General features: G+C 35.5%; 1 protein-coding gene across 4 annotated transcripts in view; it reads left to right on the top strand.

Moving 5' to 3' along the window:
* The window catches only part of utrn (utrophin), a 552,956-nt gene that overhangs the window by 459,958 nt on the left and 78,133 nt on the right, over window positions 1-14,865 (top strand). For all 4 annotated transcript variants that reach the window (XM_028797890.2, XM_051925286.1, XM_028797897.2 and 1 more), the window contains one exon: window positions 12,077-12,155. In XM_028797890.2, coding sequence (XP_028653723.1) covers window positions 12,077-12,155 — 79 coding nt within the window. The remainder of the gene's footprint in view (window positions 1-12,076; window positions 12,156-14,865) is intronic.

Here is a 14,865-nt window from a genome sequence, read left to right as displayed (position 1 = left end):
AACAGAATAAATCCTCAATACAGTATAAAAATAAAAATTCTAGAAGTACGGAGTACAATTTCACATTAGATGATGTCACATAATATGATTTGGATTTGTTTTAAGTCCTGGAGACCTCATTCATCCTGCTGCCTCACCCATTTTGCCATTCCACATCTGAAATGGGTCCTTTCATCAGATTAGCACTCTCATTCCCACGTCCCCATTCATCAGGGATAACTTTACCTTAGGCAGGCAATCTACAATTTTAAAGAGATTATTTTCTTGTGAATTGCTACATATGCATACTTGTTTCTTTATTTCCTGCCCAGCGTGTGGTTACATCTCTTTCTTCCCAGACGTATAATACTGCTCGTGTTGTGAAGGGTGTTGCGGCTGAACGTACGCTAAGAATATGCCTTTGGATCATTTGCTGTCTTTTTGCTGCTTGCTAGCTGCCTCTTCTGCCTGTCGCATGTCATTGTTTTAAGAGCTGTGAGCACATGATGCTTGCCTGCCAAAAGCAATCCAACAACTGCTAGCTTAGAGGTCTGTTGACTTGTTTTAAATGATGGCTCACTGCTTGGTCTCACGTGACGTTGTAAAATCAATGCCTGTCTTTTATTTCTGGCCCCGGGCGTGGTTGAATTCTTTCTTGCAGGATGTATAACGCTGCTCGCGTTCAGTTGGTGTAGCTGCTGTTGCTTTTTAAAGCCTGTACAGCCGCTGTCCTTTTTACTACGGCTCTGGGATAATCTCTTGGCACCAAGTCTCATGTTTACGGTCCCCGCGAGACGCACCGTGGCAAGTCTCCTTGGTCTCGCGGGTCTTTAAAATGTCTTTCGAGATTATCACATATTGTAGCCTTGCATTTGCTTTCCATTCCAGGATTTTCTTTTATATATAGAGAGATATATAAAACACACACTGCTATCAATGTTTTCATTTTATTTATATTTTAAAGGCAAACAATATTTTTATTTTAATTATACTATATTTTTATATGCAGCCATCCTGCATAGTCACTTTTCTTCCTTTTCTAGCAAATGATACAGGACTCTTTGCACTCATGCCCCTTGATTCATGGACAATTTCATTCTCAGGCCATAAGGCCACTCAACAACTATAGGTACTGACAGCAGTTTTAGCACACCTAATGTATGTTTCTTATTTGTGTTGTCTGATTTAATATATATTGTATTTATTTTCCATTTCGTATTCAACTATTACTGTTTTTGTATTGTCACCAGTCTGTTTGAGATATTTTAGCAAGGAACTTAATTTGCTGTCAACAAATAAGAAAAATATTTAAATTTACCATTTAAATTAAAATCTAAATTTGACTGGAAGTTATTTCTAAATAAAACAATTTTTTTCATAACATTTTTTAAGAAACTCCCATGTATCTGCCACTTTATACTATAGAGGCCATAACTGGTTCAAATATAATATATATAGATCAGTGATCATATAAAAAATCATCAGATTTCCAGCACAGATTATATAACTGAGACTATTGCTTTGGTTGATCTGCTCATGAAGGAGCAAAATAGAAAAGGGCAGTGCCTGTACAATGGATTCTTCAGACTCTTTGTTTTGTATGGTGGTTTTTGGATTCTTCACTCCCATTCAGTGTGGCGCAGTGGTAGTGCTGCTGCCTCGTAATAAGGAGACTTGGGTTTGCTTCCGGGTCCTCCCAGCGTGGAGTTTGCATGTTCTCCCCATGTCTGTGTGGGTTTCCTCCCACAGTCCTAAGACATGCAGGTTAGGTGCATTGGCGATCCTAAATTGTCCCTAGTGTGTGCTTGGTGTGTGTGTGTGCCCTGCGGTGGGCTGGCACCCTGCCCGGGATTTGTTCCTGCCTTGCACCCTGTGCTGGCTGAGATTGGCTGCAGCAGACCCCCTTGACCCTGTGTTATGATATAGCGGGTTGGGCAATGACTGACTTACTGAGTTAGTTTTTACCTTGTATCTAAAGCTGCAGGAATAGGTTCATTCTTCTGTGTCCTTGAACTGTATTACTATGTCATTGTATCCTTGTTAGATTTATGGTAAGCCAAGTAAAAGGAGAACATTTTATCCATCACACTTCTCAAGCCTAGCATAAAGCCATGACTTTTTAACCATATTAAACACAATGATCTAAAAGAAATGTCCAGTATCAGAAGGTAACAGATACTAAAAGTTTGACTAAAGTCAGTTTGTTTTTTTCTCTGATTTTTCTGTTTTTACTTTACTAATACTACTACTGCTATCTACTGTACTGTATTAACTATAAGAATACATGCTATTACATACATCTTATAATGCTGGGTGATTGTGAAAGTGAGAATAAGAAATGAGGCATAGACCTTACGAATGTAATTTGATAGACCTGTAATTCTTTAGCATGCCCTGTACTGTAAATATCAAAAACATTCTATAAATACATATATTAAAACCAAACAATAATGACAAGTGCAAACTACTTGTTAATTAACAGTACAGATGTTTTTATAAAACAGTGCCATACAGCAATCATTGAGCCAAACTCACAATTAGTATGTTACAAAGTTAAAATATTAACATATGAATCAAGCAGCTTTAACCAAGATAAACATAGTGCATACAGAGCTGTTAAAATGAACTATGAACAAATCCCAAATGCCTGGGTAATATTCATAATTAACAAATTCCATACAGAAAAATATTAATTTTCTTCTGAAAGAACATTTGATATGAGCTGTCAGTGGTAGCAGGTTTTAGTAAGTAATTTGCAATAGAATTATATGTTCAGTGTTTCAGAAGAGCAATAAGTTCAGACAATTCATAAGAAATGCATTAATCAATTCAGAGATCCAGAAAGAGGGGAGTGATCAGCAGTAACTGGAGAGCATCGACCTCAGTTCATTCAAATTAGAATTGTCAATGAAAATACTTTCCTCTTTTAGGTTATTAATCAATCTCCTAGCATCATGTGGAGATTTAATTCTGAAGGCATAGTCCAGAGGAGATGTTCAATTGAGTAAAATAAGTGGTCTTTCAGATGAGTTTAGGTTTTTTCTGCTAGGTGTATATGTAGATAATAAAGTATTTTAAATTGTAAAGAGCAGGTATTTAAACTGCAACATTAGAAGTATTCATAGATAGCTATGATTAGTGTTCTATTTCAAAGTCTAGCAAGCATAATAAATATGAAATTCCAGGAATATGGGAGGTGTGTTTTAATGATTAATAACTGTAATTAGGAGCTCTTGTGGATTTGTTTTCATGCTTGTTTTACATCATTCAGAGAAAGACGTATTAGGTTTTAAAAGAGATTATAAGAAACCCGCAAATGACTGCCCTAAAGCTGTTTCATGAACAGGACAGATTTTACATTAAGGTCAACATTTACTTACTAGTGTTAGAAATATGAATATTTTAAGAAGAAGCTTTAGAAATATAGAAGAATGTGAACAAAGAATAACATTCCACTAGCTACTCTTTGCCACAAACTGCAGAGAGCCTGTTCAAAACAGACTTGAGTAAGAATTCTAAATTCAAGAAATGACAAGTGCATTTAAAAACATAACTGAGAGTTAAAAAGTAACCTAACCATTACAACCAGCAAAAATCCCAGCAGATTATACATAGAAGCAGCAGTAAGTTCATGTTCTCTTTTGTTTGATATCTCATGTCCATTTTTCTAGCAACCTAGGGTAAATTTCTCAGTCTGCCTCATTATTAAATGTATATGTGAAAGTCTGTCATTTTTTTTCTTTTTCAGTTTTTAATTTATTTAAGCTTATTGGAGAAAACACTGTAGGTTAACGCAAATGTTTAGTGATAAATTGCAAAAATTAGTTTGTTGCCTGGTCAGAATCAGAATAAACGAAAGCTGACTGAGAAATGTGTTTATAAATTCAGGCCCCCTTTTTATTATTTCCAGCTTTGTTTATTGTGAAAGTTAAGTGCTTTGATGCAGAGTAATGAACTGCATTTTTATCTGCTGGTATAATCAGGATGGAGAGAGAGAGGGGAGGGTGATAGAAAATCTTTATTTACGTCAGGCTGTCAGAGTAGAAATAGGAGAAAAACTATTAAACCCTTGACAGATAGAAAGAGGTGTATAAGGTGCAAATGCTCATTCAGTGCTTCAGTTTAAATTAGTTTAAAAGAGCATACGAAAGGAGAAGTACTGTTATCCATGCTGCAGTTTTTTGAGGACCAGTGTATTCTAGCAAGAGTTGAAAAATATGCAAAATGAAAGATTACTAAAATTGGACAGACAAAATTAATTTCAGGAAAATTAAAGCATTGTTTCTGAGCAAAATGAGGAGAATTGATGTAGAAATAAAAGTTTAGAGAGGAATACTGAGTATGTTGAATGTTTCGCTTGTCACAGAAGCTTAGTAAATGAAAAATGTATTGATGGTGGAAGAGAATTTTAAGAAAATAATTGGCGAGTAGTAGTTCAAGTCAGAACCTGATTGAGAAGGTGTTGTGTATTATATGCATTTGAAATAGTACATTAGTTAAGGTAAACGCTGGAAATGTAAATACATTAACGAGTTAATTTTCCGTAAAAAGTAAATTACTAATCTGTATAGCCTGAAAAGACACAAAAATGCAATTTAACACATTCGGTACCAAGATTTTTTGTTGATATACAGTATATGTGCATATGAAGTCTGCAATGCTTGATAAGCAAAAGTTGCTGAAAGACAGAGTCTTTGTTTATTTACTCAATATAGAAGCATATGCTGTACATTATGTCATATGTATGCAGACAGAAAAAGGTGCAAAATTGTTGATTCAATACAGTTAAAACATACATTTTTACATTTAGAAAATGACAACCCATTGTAAATCTTGATGATTCTGGAAAAAGAACTGGGCATGTGTTGTAAGCAAACCCCATCACCTTTAACGCACTTACGAGTGTGTACGGTGGAGTTATTCATCACTTAATTGTTATTGTCTGTATATTTTTACATAGTTAAACGTTAAGCTTTGTGCATGCTTCATTATAAAACAGTAGCTATCAACAGATAGTACTAGAGTTAAAAATAATCCAATATTACCAATTTACAGTATTTACAAAAAAAAAAATTACCTTAGGCTTTATGTATAACTCACACGCGCTTCACCTTTATAAATCCCAATCAACGTGAATTTTAATGCAAATGCACGTGCCTACAGCCCCAGCCTGACACCTCCCATAATTTTGCATATTTGTATATGCAAATCAATATAAATAGCCCCTTCCATTCAGTGTTTTGTTAAAAGACAATGGTAAAAGCACATATAAAAAAGATGAATTTCAAAAAAGAAGTGGTCAGATGTCAGAGTAAACATGAAAAGGCAAGTGTCTGAGTGTCATATGAAAGCATATTAGAAACCATGAATAAATTCTTCAGTGAAGAAGAAAAGGTCTATTTCTCAATTTCCTCTTTAATCTCATTGTTCATTTAGGCATTAAAGTAGAACATCATAAACTTAATTTTAAAATCAATGTTTAATTTACTAGAGTTTCTCAAATCCCATCATACATAAAGTAGCATGTTAAATGCTTCATATTCTATATGTTCCCCGACTCAGTCGTTAATTGATACATGCTTCTTAAACAAGCTTTCTCTTACACCAACAAGAGCGTGCAGGCAGTGATCACCACATAGAATATATTACATTTATGATATTACAGTTCTCTGAATATTTTAGAATACTAAGATATACTCTTGACATCATTTTCATGAAGAAAAGCATTAAAGCATATATAAACATGTCGGGGCATGGTGGCACAACAGTAGATATGAGCTGGGGTCCTGTCCAGAGATTGTTCCTGCCTCCCAAAAGATGCTTTCTGTGACACGTGCAACCCTGGTTGGAATAATTTACTGCAGCAGTACTGCCTCTGCCAAACATACAAGCCCCCAATTCCTGTCCTTCCATTTTCTTTCTGCACATAACCAATCACCACATAATAAGCGTCTGTAATAAATGTAAAACCAGCTGTATGCTTAGAATGCAGATTCTTCAAAACATCTAAGGATTCTTGAAAAATCTTCATTATACATGTTTAATTATTCCATCCATCCATCCATTCAGTCCCAGCAAGCATAGAGCACAAGGTAGGAACAATCCCTGGACAATGTGCCAGCTCATCGCTACCACTTCGCCACCGTTCCCCCACATGTTTAATTATTAAGTCTACCTTATTTAAATTAACAATTTATCTGTAAAATGTAATATACATACTTTAATGCATGTCATCATAAAAATGATATCAAGTATATATTTTGTGAACCATTAGTCTTGTGATGGGCATTCTTGTGATGAAATAAACTTGTCATATTTTTGTCCAAGGGTACTGTATCATTTTTCTACTTTTGTCTGGTAATGAGGAATCAGTCATACCAGTGCAGAAAACAGACGTTTACAGATTGATTTAGCGTTATTTATTGGCATAAATGTAAAGAAAAACAATATAGTTTGCAAAAGACAAAAAGTTGCAAGAAATAAAGAAACCTAAAATTTTAAAAGCCTGGTAGTCATTTAAATTAATAGTTGATTAATAGTCAAGCTCCCAGAAGCTTCAGAAGTGAAGGTCTGAACTGTAAGTTCATTTGAGTTTATTATAATATTGTTAGTCTTCATACTTTTAGGTTTGAAAGGCACCAGAAGAGAAAAATAATTTAAAAGAAAGGATGGTTTGTTGATGAGGTAGTTATCAGCTGACTTGTAATTCTAGGAGACAGAGGTCAAATCCTAGCCTGCTCACACTGTTCATATGGAATTTGCATGTTTTCTCCTTTGTTACTTTGTGTTTTTCTAAGAGTAGTGCAGTTTTTCTTTCCTATTCCAAAAACATGCATGTCAGGTATACTAATGAGTCTAAGGCGAATGAGTGAATTAAGTTTTATGCCAATGTGACTCACGCTATATTGGCACTCTATCCAAAATATTAATGTGCTTAATTCTGCTGGGGTAGGCTTCATCCAACAGTGACACTCTAAAGTAAATAAGCTAGTTCTGAAAACTGCTGGGTAGAATTAGGTTGGAAAGTAAAGATGCACACCACGTTTATTCATGGTTTCTTAATAACAGGTAACTAGAACAAGAAAGCCATTGCAGAGGACCGCCTAAACAAATCATTAATGTAGTTCACCTGTGTCATCTTGCGTTCTTGAAAAGAGTTTCTGCGATATCATTTATTTTTACCCCATGGATTGCCTGTAAAAACTTAACACTATGTTCAGACTTCTGTTGAAAATCAGATTGAGTTTCTAATTTTTTTTAATTTGATGCAAAAATAACTGATCACTGTCTACACAATTAATTAAATAATTCCTAGTTTAATTTATCACCAGATTAACAGCTTGATGTTAATTTAAGCACTCAGAGAAAAGGCTTCTGCATAGGTGTAAATTGTGTTTCTTAAGATAACAGCATAAGACAGTTGAGTCATGGGTTTCCATATACAGAACACTTGTGAGAAGAGTTTTCAGGTGTCAGTGGTCTCTATATAGCAAACCATACATTTGGTTTGCCTGGAATGTGAAATATTATTTCAGCTACTCCAGAGGTGTCATTGCACATGTGCTCATTTTTCATAGCTATTTTTAAAAATTAGATGTTGACATTTGATTTTATCAATTATCATTAAGTGAATTAAATATAATATGTGACTTATAATCTGGTTAACTCAAACTTCATTATTAATGATACAAATAAATATTTCATAAATATATTGGATAATATCATCCATCATCCTTAGGATAAAATTGTTAACGCAGTGAATTTAGCAAACATCTTTGATTTAAAGAAAGAAAGAGAAAAAGAAATAGAGAGAATTGACTTGTCAACAAAGTATAAAATTCACCGTTTTGTTTTTTTATTCTACTGTACATTTTCTTTGGATGGTATAAATAACAAGGTTATTTGGAGACTTTTTAAGTGCATTTGCATATAATGCACAAAGCACTTGTTGCAATATTGTCTGTGTCTGTCTGTCTGCATACGTGATACAGTTCAACCCCACCATGTACCAATTTTGTTAAAATGTGGCATGCTTATTCTTCAAAGAAATTTGTCAAGACAGTTCCATTTTCATTGAGATATTTTGAACACAATTTAAAATGTCAGAATCTCCCATTGAAATGCATTAGTGAATATGCAAGTTCGTCTATGTTAAAAACAAAGAAACACACTGCATTACTTAAGCTATGAATGAGTTTATTGTATCAGTTTTATCTTGACAGCAGTTACACCAACTTGTATATTTGCTGTTTTTCACCTCTGATAGCTGGCACTTACTACAAAAAGATCTCCAATATAAGCTAATGAAACACCAGCAGACTGCATGCGCCTGTAGGAAGTCGTAGTCGCTGACTAACTGAGCGCAGGTGCGGGATGATGTTCCTATCCATTAAATTATAAAATGCATGCAAAGAAAACAAATCATTATTTCTCTCTATCTCTTTCTTTTTTTTTATTATATATGAATAAAGGACCCTTTGGTGTGTAAGCAATTATGCACAAGGTAAATAATCTTGTAGTCAGTATTAATTTCACACTAAACCAACCTGTTTTCTCCATTATCTGCAGATTATAATGATTAACTATTTCATTGACACTGTAATTTTTGGGTGACTTGAAGTCCCAGTGATTGAGACAGTCCTGATTGCACACTATGCATCCTGATAAAAAAAGTCCCAGTAAACTGAATAACATTTTTAGTGCCGCAAACATTGTCACTATACATTTATAGCAGAGTGTGCAAAATTCAAAGGAGGAACCCTGCTTTATTAGGAATGTCTGTTAAATTTGAACAGTATCACGAGGAGAACCAAGAAGCACAAAAAAACAGACAGTGCACTGGCATTTATTTGTTTCCACTTCAAGCATTGTGTGCAATCATCTGTGTTTATTTGTGAAAGTGTTTCTTTTTCCCCCCATGCCCTCATCCTTCTCTGATGATGATTAGAGAAATTAAACAAATGAGGCTTTATGTTTGGGCATACATGCTACACAAGTGTCCAAGTTTGGGACTTTGAAAATATGGTTACCCTATAATTTAGGATTTGAGTGCCACACTCTTCTGGTATCCATAATGGGCAATTGTTGTAATAAAGTATGATTTTCACCTCTGTTATTCCCTAATATTTGCCATAACTGAATAGCTAAGTCCCATCTCATGAAAATTATAGTGACCTGACATGCTCAAGCAAAGAAGGAATTAATTACAATTTTTTTTATTATTATTTAGGTTATGCTAATCGGCAATTGCAATCTTGTCAGTGTGAGTGAATATGGTGTGAATATCATGCCCAATCTTGGCATGATAGCTCCTGGTTAATAGGCTGTATTACATTATTTTGAGCATTTTCCTACAAAACAAGTTTTGTAAATCCACACCACCCCCAACCACCCTTCCACTTAGAGTCTCCTCCTTTCGTGTTCTTGTTAACTTCATCACTGCTCATACTTTTATATTTTTCTTTGTGCCGGAAGTAATGAACAGTGCATCAGGCATGGAGTATGTTGTATTTTCTTCTGGAAGCTTTTTAAATTACTTATTCATCCTACATTTAAACATTTATCCGGCTGCTTGAATGAAAATATGACCCCCAAAGCATAAGGTAGGTCTTAAAGTTAGCATTCAGTTCTCCCAATCACAGTCTGGTGGGAAGGACATTGAATTAATATTATTATAATATGTTCACCTGCCTGTCATAATAGGACCTGATTATAATTTAGAATTTATATTTTAAGTATTGTTTAAATTTATTTTTATCCGAATAGAGTGCAATAAATTCTGCAGATTTCCAATTTATACCTATATAGTATAACTATAACTGATGCACTCCATACCTATTAAATTTACAGTGCTGTGTTTCTCAGTGTTCAAGTCATTTGATTTATACTGTCCAGCTGTGCTGGGTTTGTAAGTTTAAGGCAAGAAGTGAAGTGACCAATAGCTGCCATAGTGTAAACCAATTACAATGAGAATTGATCCTGGACAATAAACCTTTTTCATTTTCTTTCTAGCATCATTTCCAGGAAGAAGAATTTCCCTTATACCTGTAAATAAATACTGTACATGGCTTTTTCACAATGTATTTTTTCAAAGAAAATGCATATTTTCTTATTTTGTGTTATAGTGTGATTGCACATCTTATGTCCTGTCCTTGTATGTCCTTGTTAAATACAATATATATGCATTGTCTTGAGTTGTGGTTAAGACATTAAGTTACAAAAATTTTCTGTCTTTTACATTAGATTTCTTATAATCTAAAATGCAGATAACACTACAGTCATGGCCGAAATTATCGGCACCCCTGGAATTTTCCCAGAAAATGCACCATTTCTCCCAGAAAATTATTGCAATTACATTTGTTTTTGTATATACATGTTTATTTCCTTTATGTGCATTGGAACAACACAAAAAAAACAGAGAAAAAAAGCCAAATCTGACATCATGTCACACAGAACTCCAAAAATGGGCCGGACAAAATTATTGGCACCCTTTCAAAATTGTAGGTAAATCGTTTTATTTCAAGCATATGATGCTCGTTTGAACTCACCTGTGGTAAGAAACAGGTGCTGGCAATATAGCAATCACACCTGAAGCCAGTTAAAATGGAGAAAAATTGACTCAACCTTTCTGTTGTGTGTCTGAGTGTGCCACATTAAGCATGGAGAACAGAAAGAGGAGCAGAGAATTGTCTGAGGACTTGAGAACAAAAATGGTGGAAAAATATCAACAATCTCAAGGCTACAAGTCCATCTCCAGAGATCTTCATGTTCCTTTGTCCACTGTGCGCAACATAATCAAGAAGTTCACAACACATGGCACTGTAGCTAATCTCCCTGAATGTGGACGGAAGAGAAAAATTGATAAAAGACTGCAACGAAGGATAGTCCGAATGGTGGATAAACAACCCCAATCAACTTCAAAACATATTCAAGCTGTTCTGCAGACTCAGGGTGCAACAGTGTCAGCTCGAACTATCCGTCGACATCTGAACGAAATGAAACGCTATTGCAGGAGAGCCAGGAGGACCCACTGCTGACACAGAAACATAAAAAAGCCAGGCTGGAGTTTGCGAAAATGTACTTGAGGAAGCCAAAATCCTTCTGGGTGAACGTAGAGCTTTTTGGTAAAGCTCATTATTCTACTGTTTATAGAAAACAGAATGAGGCCTACAAAGAAAAGAACACAGTACCTACAGTCAATCATGGTGGAGGTTCTAAGATGTTTTGGGGATGTTTTGCTGCCTCTGGCACTGGATGCCTTGACTTGTGTACAAGACATCATGAAATCTGAAGACTACCAAAAGATATTGGGGCGCAATGTAGAGCCCAGTGTCAGAAAGCAGGGTCTGCGTCAGAGGTCATGGGTGTTCCAGCAGGACAATGACCCCAAACATATCTCTAAAAGCACCCAGAAATGGTTGAAGACAAAGCGCTGAAGAGTTCTGAAGTGGCCAGCAATGAGTCCGGATCTAAATCCGATTGAACACTTATGGAGAGATCTCAAAATTGCTGTTGGGAGAAGGCGCCCTTCAAATCTGAGAAAGCAGTTTACAAAAGAAAAGTGGTTGGAAATTCCAGTTGAGAGGTGTAACAAGCTTGTTGATGGTTATAGGAAGCGCTTGATTTCCGTTATTTTTTCCAAAGGGCGTGCAACCTAATATTAAGTAGAGGGTGCCAATAATTTTGTCCAGCCCGGTTTTTGAGTTTTGTGTGAAATGATGTCAGATTTGGCTTTTTTTCTCTGTTTTTTTGTGTTGTTCCAATGCACATAAAGGAAATAAACATATGTATACCAAAACATTTGTAATTGCAACAATTTTGTGGGAGAAATGGTGCATTTTCAAGGAAAATTCCAGGGGTGCCGATAATTTCGGCCATGACTGTATATCCTCTAGTCAAACAGATCCGCTCAATTCAAAGAAGGTTTATTTTGAGAAATTTGTTCAGTGAAATGCGTAGAAGATTTAGCATCCTATGATTAAGGGACTTCAATGAAAACCTGATTTCATACAGTATTTGCAGTAGTTTGTGTAGCAGTGGACTACGTACTAGAGTAAATCCTATGTAACATTGTGGTTTTATTTTTTTCAATCTGTAGGTAGCTGTTGAAGATCGTCTCAAGCAACTGCAAGAGGCCCATCGGGATTTTGGACCCTCATCACAACATTTTCTTTCTAGTAAGTAGTCTTGTTTCTTAACAGTGAGTTAATTTTTTCAGACGATTATACTTGTATCTTTTGTTTGTACATCCTTAGAGATTTGCATTTTAGTAAAGTTAAAGTAAAAATGTATGTTTGTAAATTTCTTAAATAATTTTATTTTTTTTTACATGCATTTTTCCTTTGGAAGCATAACAAATAATGAACAGTGCCTCAGGCATCAAGTATGTTGTGTTTTATTCTGAAAGCTTTATAAATTATTCATCCCATAATTAAACCTATTTTTTCCGAATATATAGTCACAAGGAACATGAGCCAAGCCCATGTCCAAGATAGTTACCAACCCTAAAAAATGATTCCAGGCTATTGTGCAGCACACTTAGACAGACATTTATATTCATCAACAGCTGGTAAACATAGAGTTTCATGTTATCCAAAGATATGCAGTTAGGTTTATGACAGGCAGTCCAAACCCACAAAGACTTTCAAGTCAAAATTGTGCCTATGTTCCTTTTGCTGCCATTTTTCTACAAACATTAAATTTAAATGAATTGATATACAGTTTCCAGTTTTCTTTTAATATACACAAAGAAAAACTAAGCAAACAAAACTGTTTTTAAAAAAAAAAAAAAAAAAAAAAAGGAGTGATGCAATTAAAAAGTTAATTGTTTGGTGCTGAAACCCCTAGCAAATTTATTGTTAGTTTACATTCTAAAGGGTTATTTATGTTGAGCCTCTTTTTCAGCAACGCAAGACTGTGGATCTGTGGCATACTACAAGCCATGAACAACTTAGCTTATGCCCAGATAACAGGGCTGAGAAATGTCATTCAGCAAAGTCTGAAAATTCTTATATATCACTCTCACATGGGACACTTGGGTCACATATCAAGTCTTTAAAGTTGTACAACAGTCACATTAACATGGGGACTACTGAACACTGCTGCACTACCTTCATTAAAAAGGTGATTGTGATTAAAGTTGTAATTGCTTCACAGCCTTTATAATATAAATGTATATGAAATGCATAAAAAATAATTTCCTTCATAAAAAAGTGTTAAAACATACAAAATTCAGTGCATTGTTTACTTTTTTTTCCCTAAAAAATACACTATAAGAAACATAAGCAGACATTCTTTGAATAAATTAAAAAAAAAAAAATACTTAATTTAGAATCAAATGTTCAATGCATGCCTCTTAGTAAAAGAGCTCGTCTCAAAGCACAATTCATAATACAGGTTGCCATTCTACATTTTTGTATACTTAATTTCTAGAAAGAATCTAAAAAATGGTTTTCAGTTAATGGTTCATTTATAAAACAACGCCTAATTAAGTTTATAAGTTAAAATCTGTTTGGATGAGAGGTTGTACCTGCTCAGAGTGTGCATCAACATGTGCCTTAAAATTGATTAGAGGACAGTGGAGGGGACGCTGGCGCACGCATGTTGCTGCCGCTCTTTCCTGTTATCAACACTTTTTGTTAAAATTTGCGTTAAACCGAAACTTTTTGCAATTGTTCACTTTCTTTTTATTGTATGTATAGTTCATGGATGCAATTGACTCAAACTGTGTTGATTTGGATTTACTTTTATGGACTTTGCCTTGACTGGGTTTGCAGCCTCAGGGACAACCGAATCTTTCTGTGGCACACTGGACAAGACCTGTGGACATTTGTTTGCACCATGACGATCTATGAGCCGGGGATGGTCTGTCGTCTTGATTATATTTTATACACTGGATTGTTCTTGATTCCTTCTATACGTGCTTAATGACTAAGAAATGATCTGAGGTTTACACCCAGCTGGATGCGGCTCTGGGGATCCCGCCTGTAATACCCAGCGTTCTATGTATGTGGCTGTATGTTGGAACCTCAGAATTTTGGTATCTTCATGTGCATTTTGTAATATCTCCTACTATGCTTTTTCTGCTGCCTGCCGCTCATCTGAGCCACCCGATCCTCCCATCTCACCTTCTCCGCTGTGCTGTGCTGCTTCTCTGCCTACTATCAGATAAGTATTGCTCTCTACTATGTTAAAATACTCTCGTGACAAACTCCTTCGTATTAAACAGTTTGTCCAGACAAATGGTCAGAGTGGAATGTCCTACAGGACAATGGTATTGTGCGGCGCCCAAAATGCTTATATCGCTGGTCAGGTCGCCGCCACAGCTGGGCTGCGAATGAAAAGTTCACCGGCAACATTTGCTCAGGAATATGCTGTCCTACTCACGGCTTTGGAAATAGGAGTGTCAGTGTGCCAAATCTGCAATATGTTAAAATAAAATCTGGTCATGGATCTGCGCACAATGAACCCACATCGGCTAATATTGCACTGTTTTAACTCAAGATCTCTTAATGGCAAAGTACTGGTGCTATCAGAATTCATTACATACTCAAACCTTGACTTGTTATGCTTAACAGAAACTTGGCAAAAACCAAATGATTTTACATATGTCACGGAGGTGACCCCACCCGGATACATTTAATTCTTGGAGCCTTTCGCTCAAGACAAGGAGGAGGAGTCGCAGTAATTGCTAAATCGAAGTTAAACATCAAAAGAATCCCCATTGACGGTCCATTGTCTTTCGAGTGTCTGTCTCTTAAGCTAATAACAAAATCTGGTCCTGTCTCACTTATTGTTGTCTATCGTCCCCCGAAATACAATGCTTCTATTCTGACTGAATTATTGACCCACCTAAGTTCACTTTCCCAGAGAGTCATTCTTCTTGAC

The sequence above is a fragment of the Erpetoichthys calabaricus genome, chromosome 3 (genome assembly GCF_900747795.2).
Source record: "Erpetoichthys calabaricus chromosome 3, fErpCal1.3, whole genome shotgun sequence".
Taxonomy (NCBI): Eukaryota; Metazoa; Chordata; class Cladistia; order Polypteriformes; family Polypteridae; genus Erpetoichthys; species Erpetoichthys calabaricus.
This window is presented reverse-complemented; position numbering and strand designations above follow the sequence as displayed.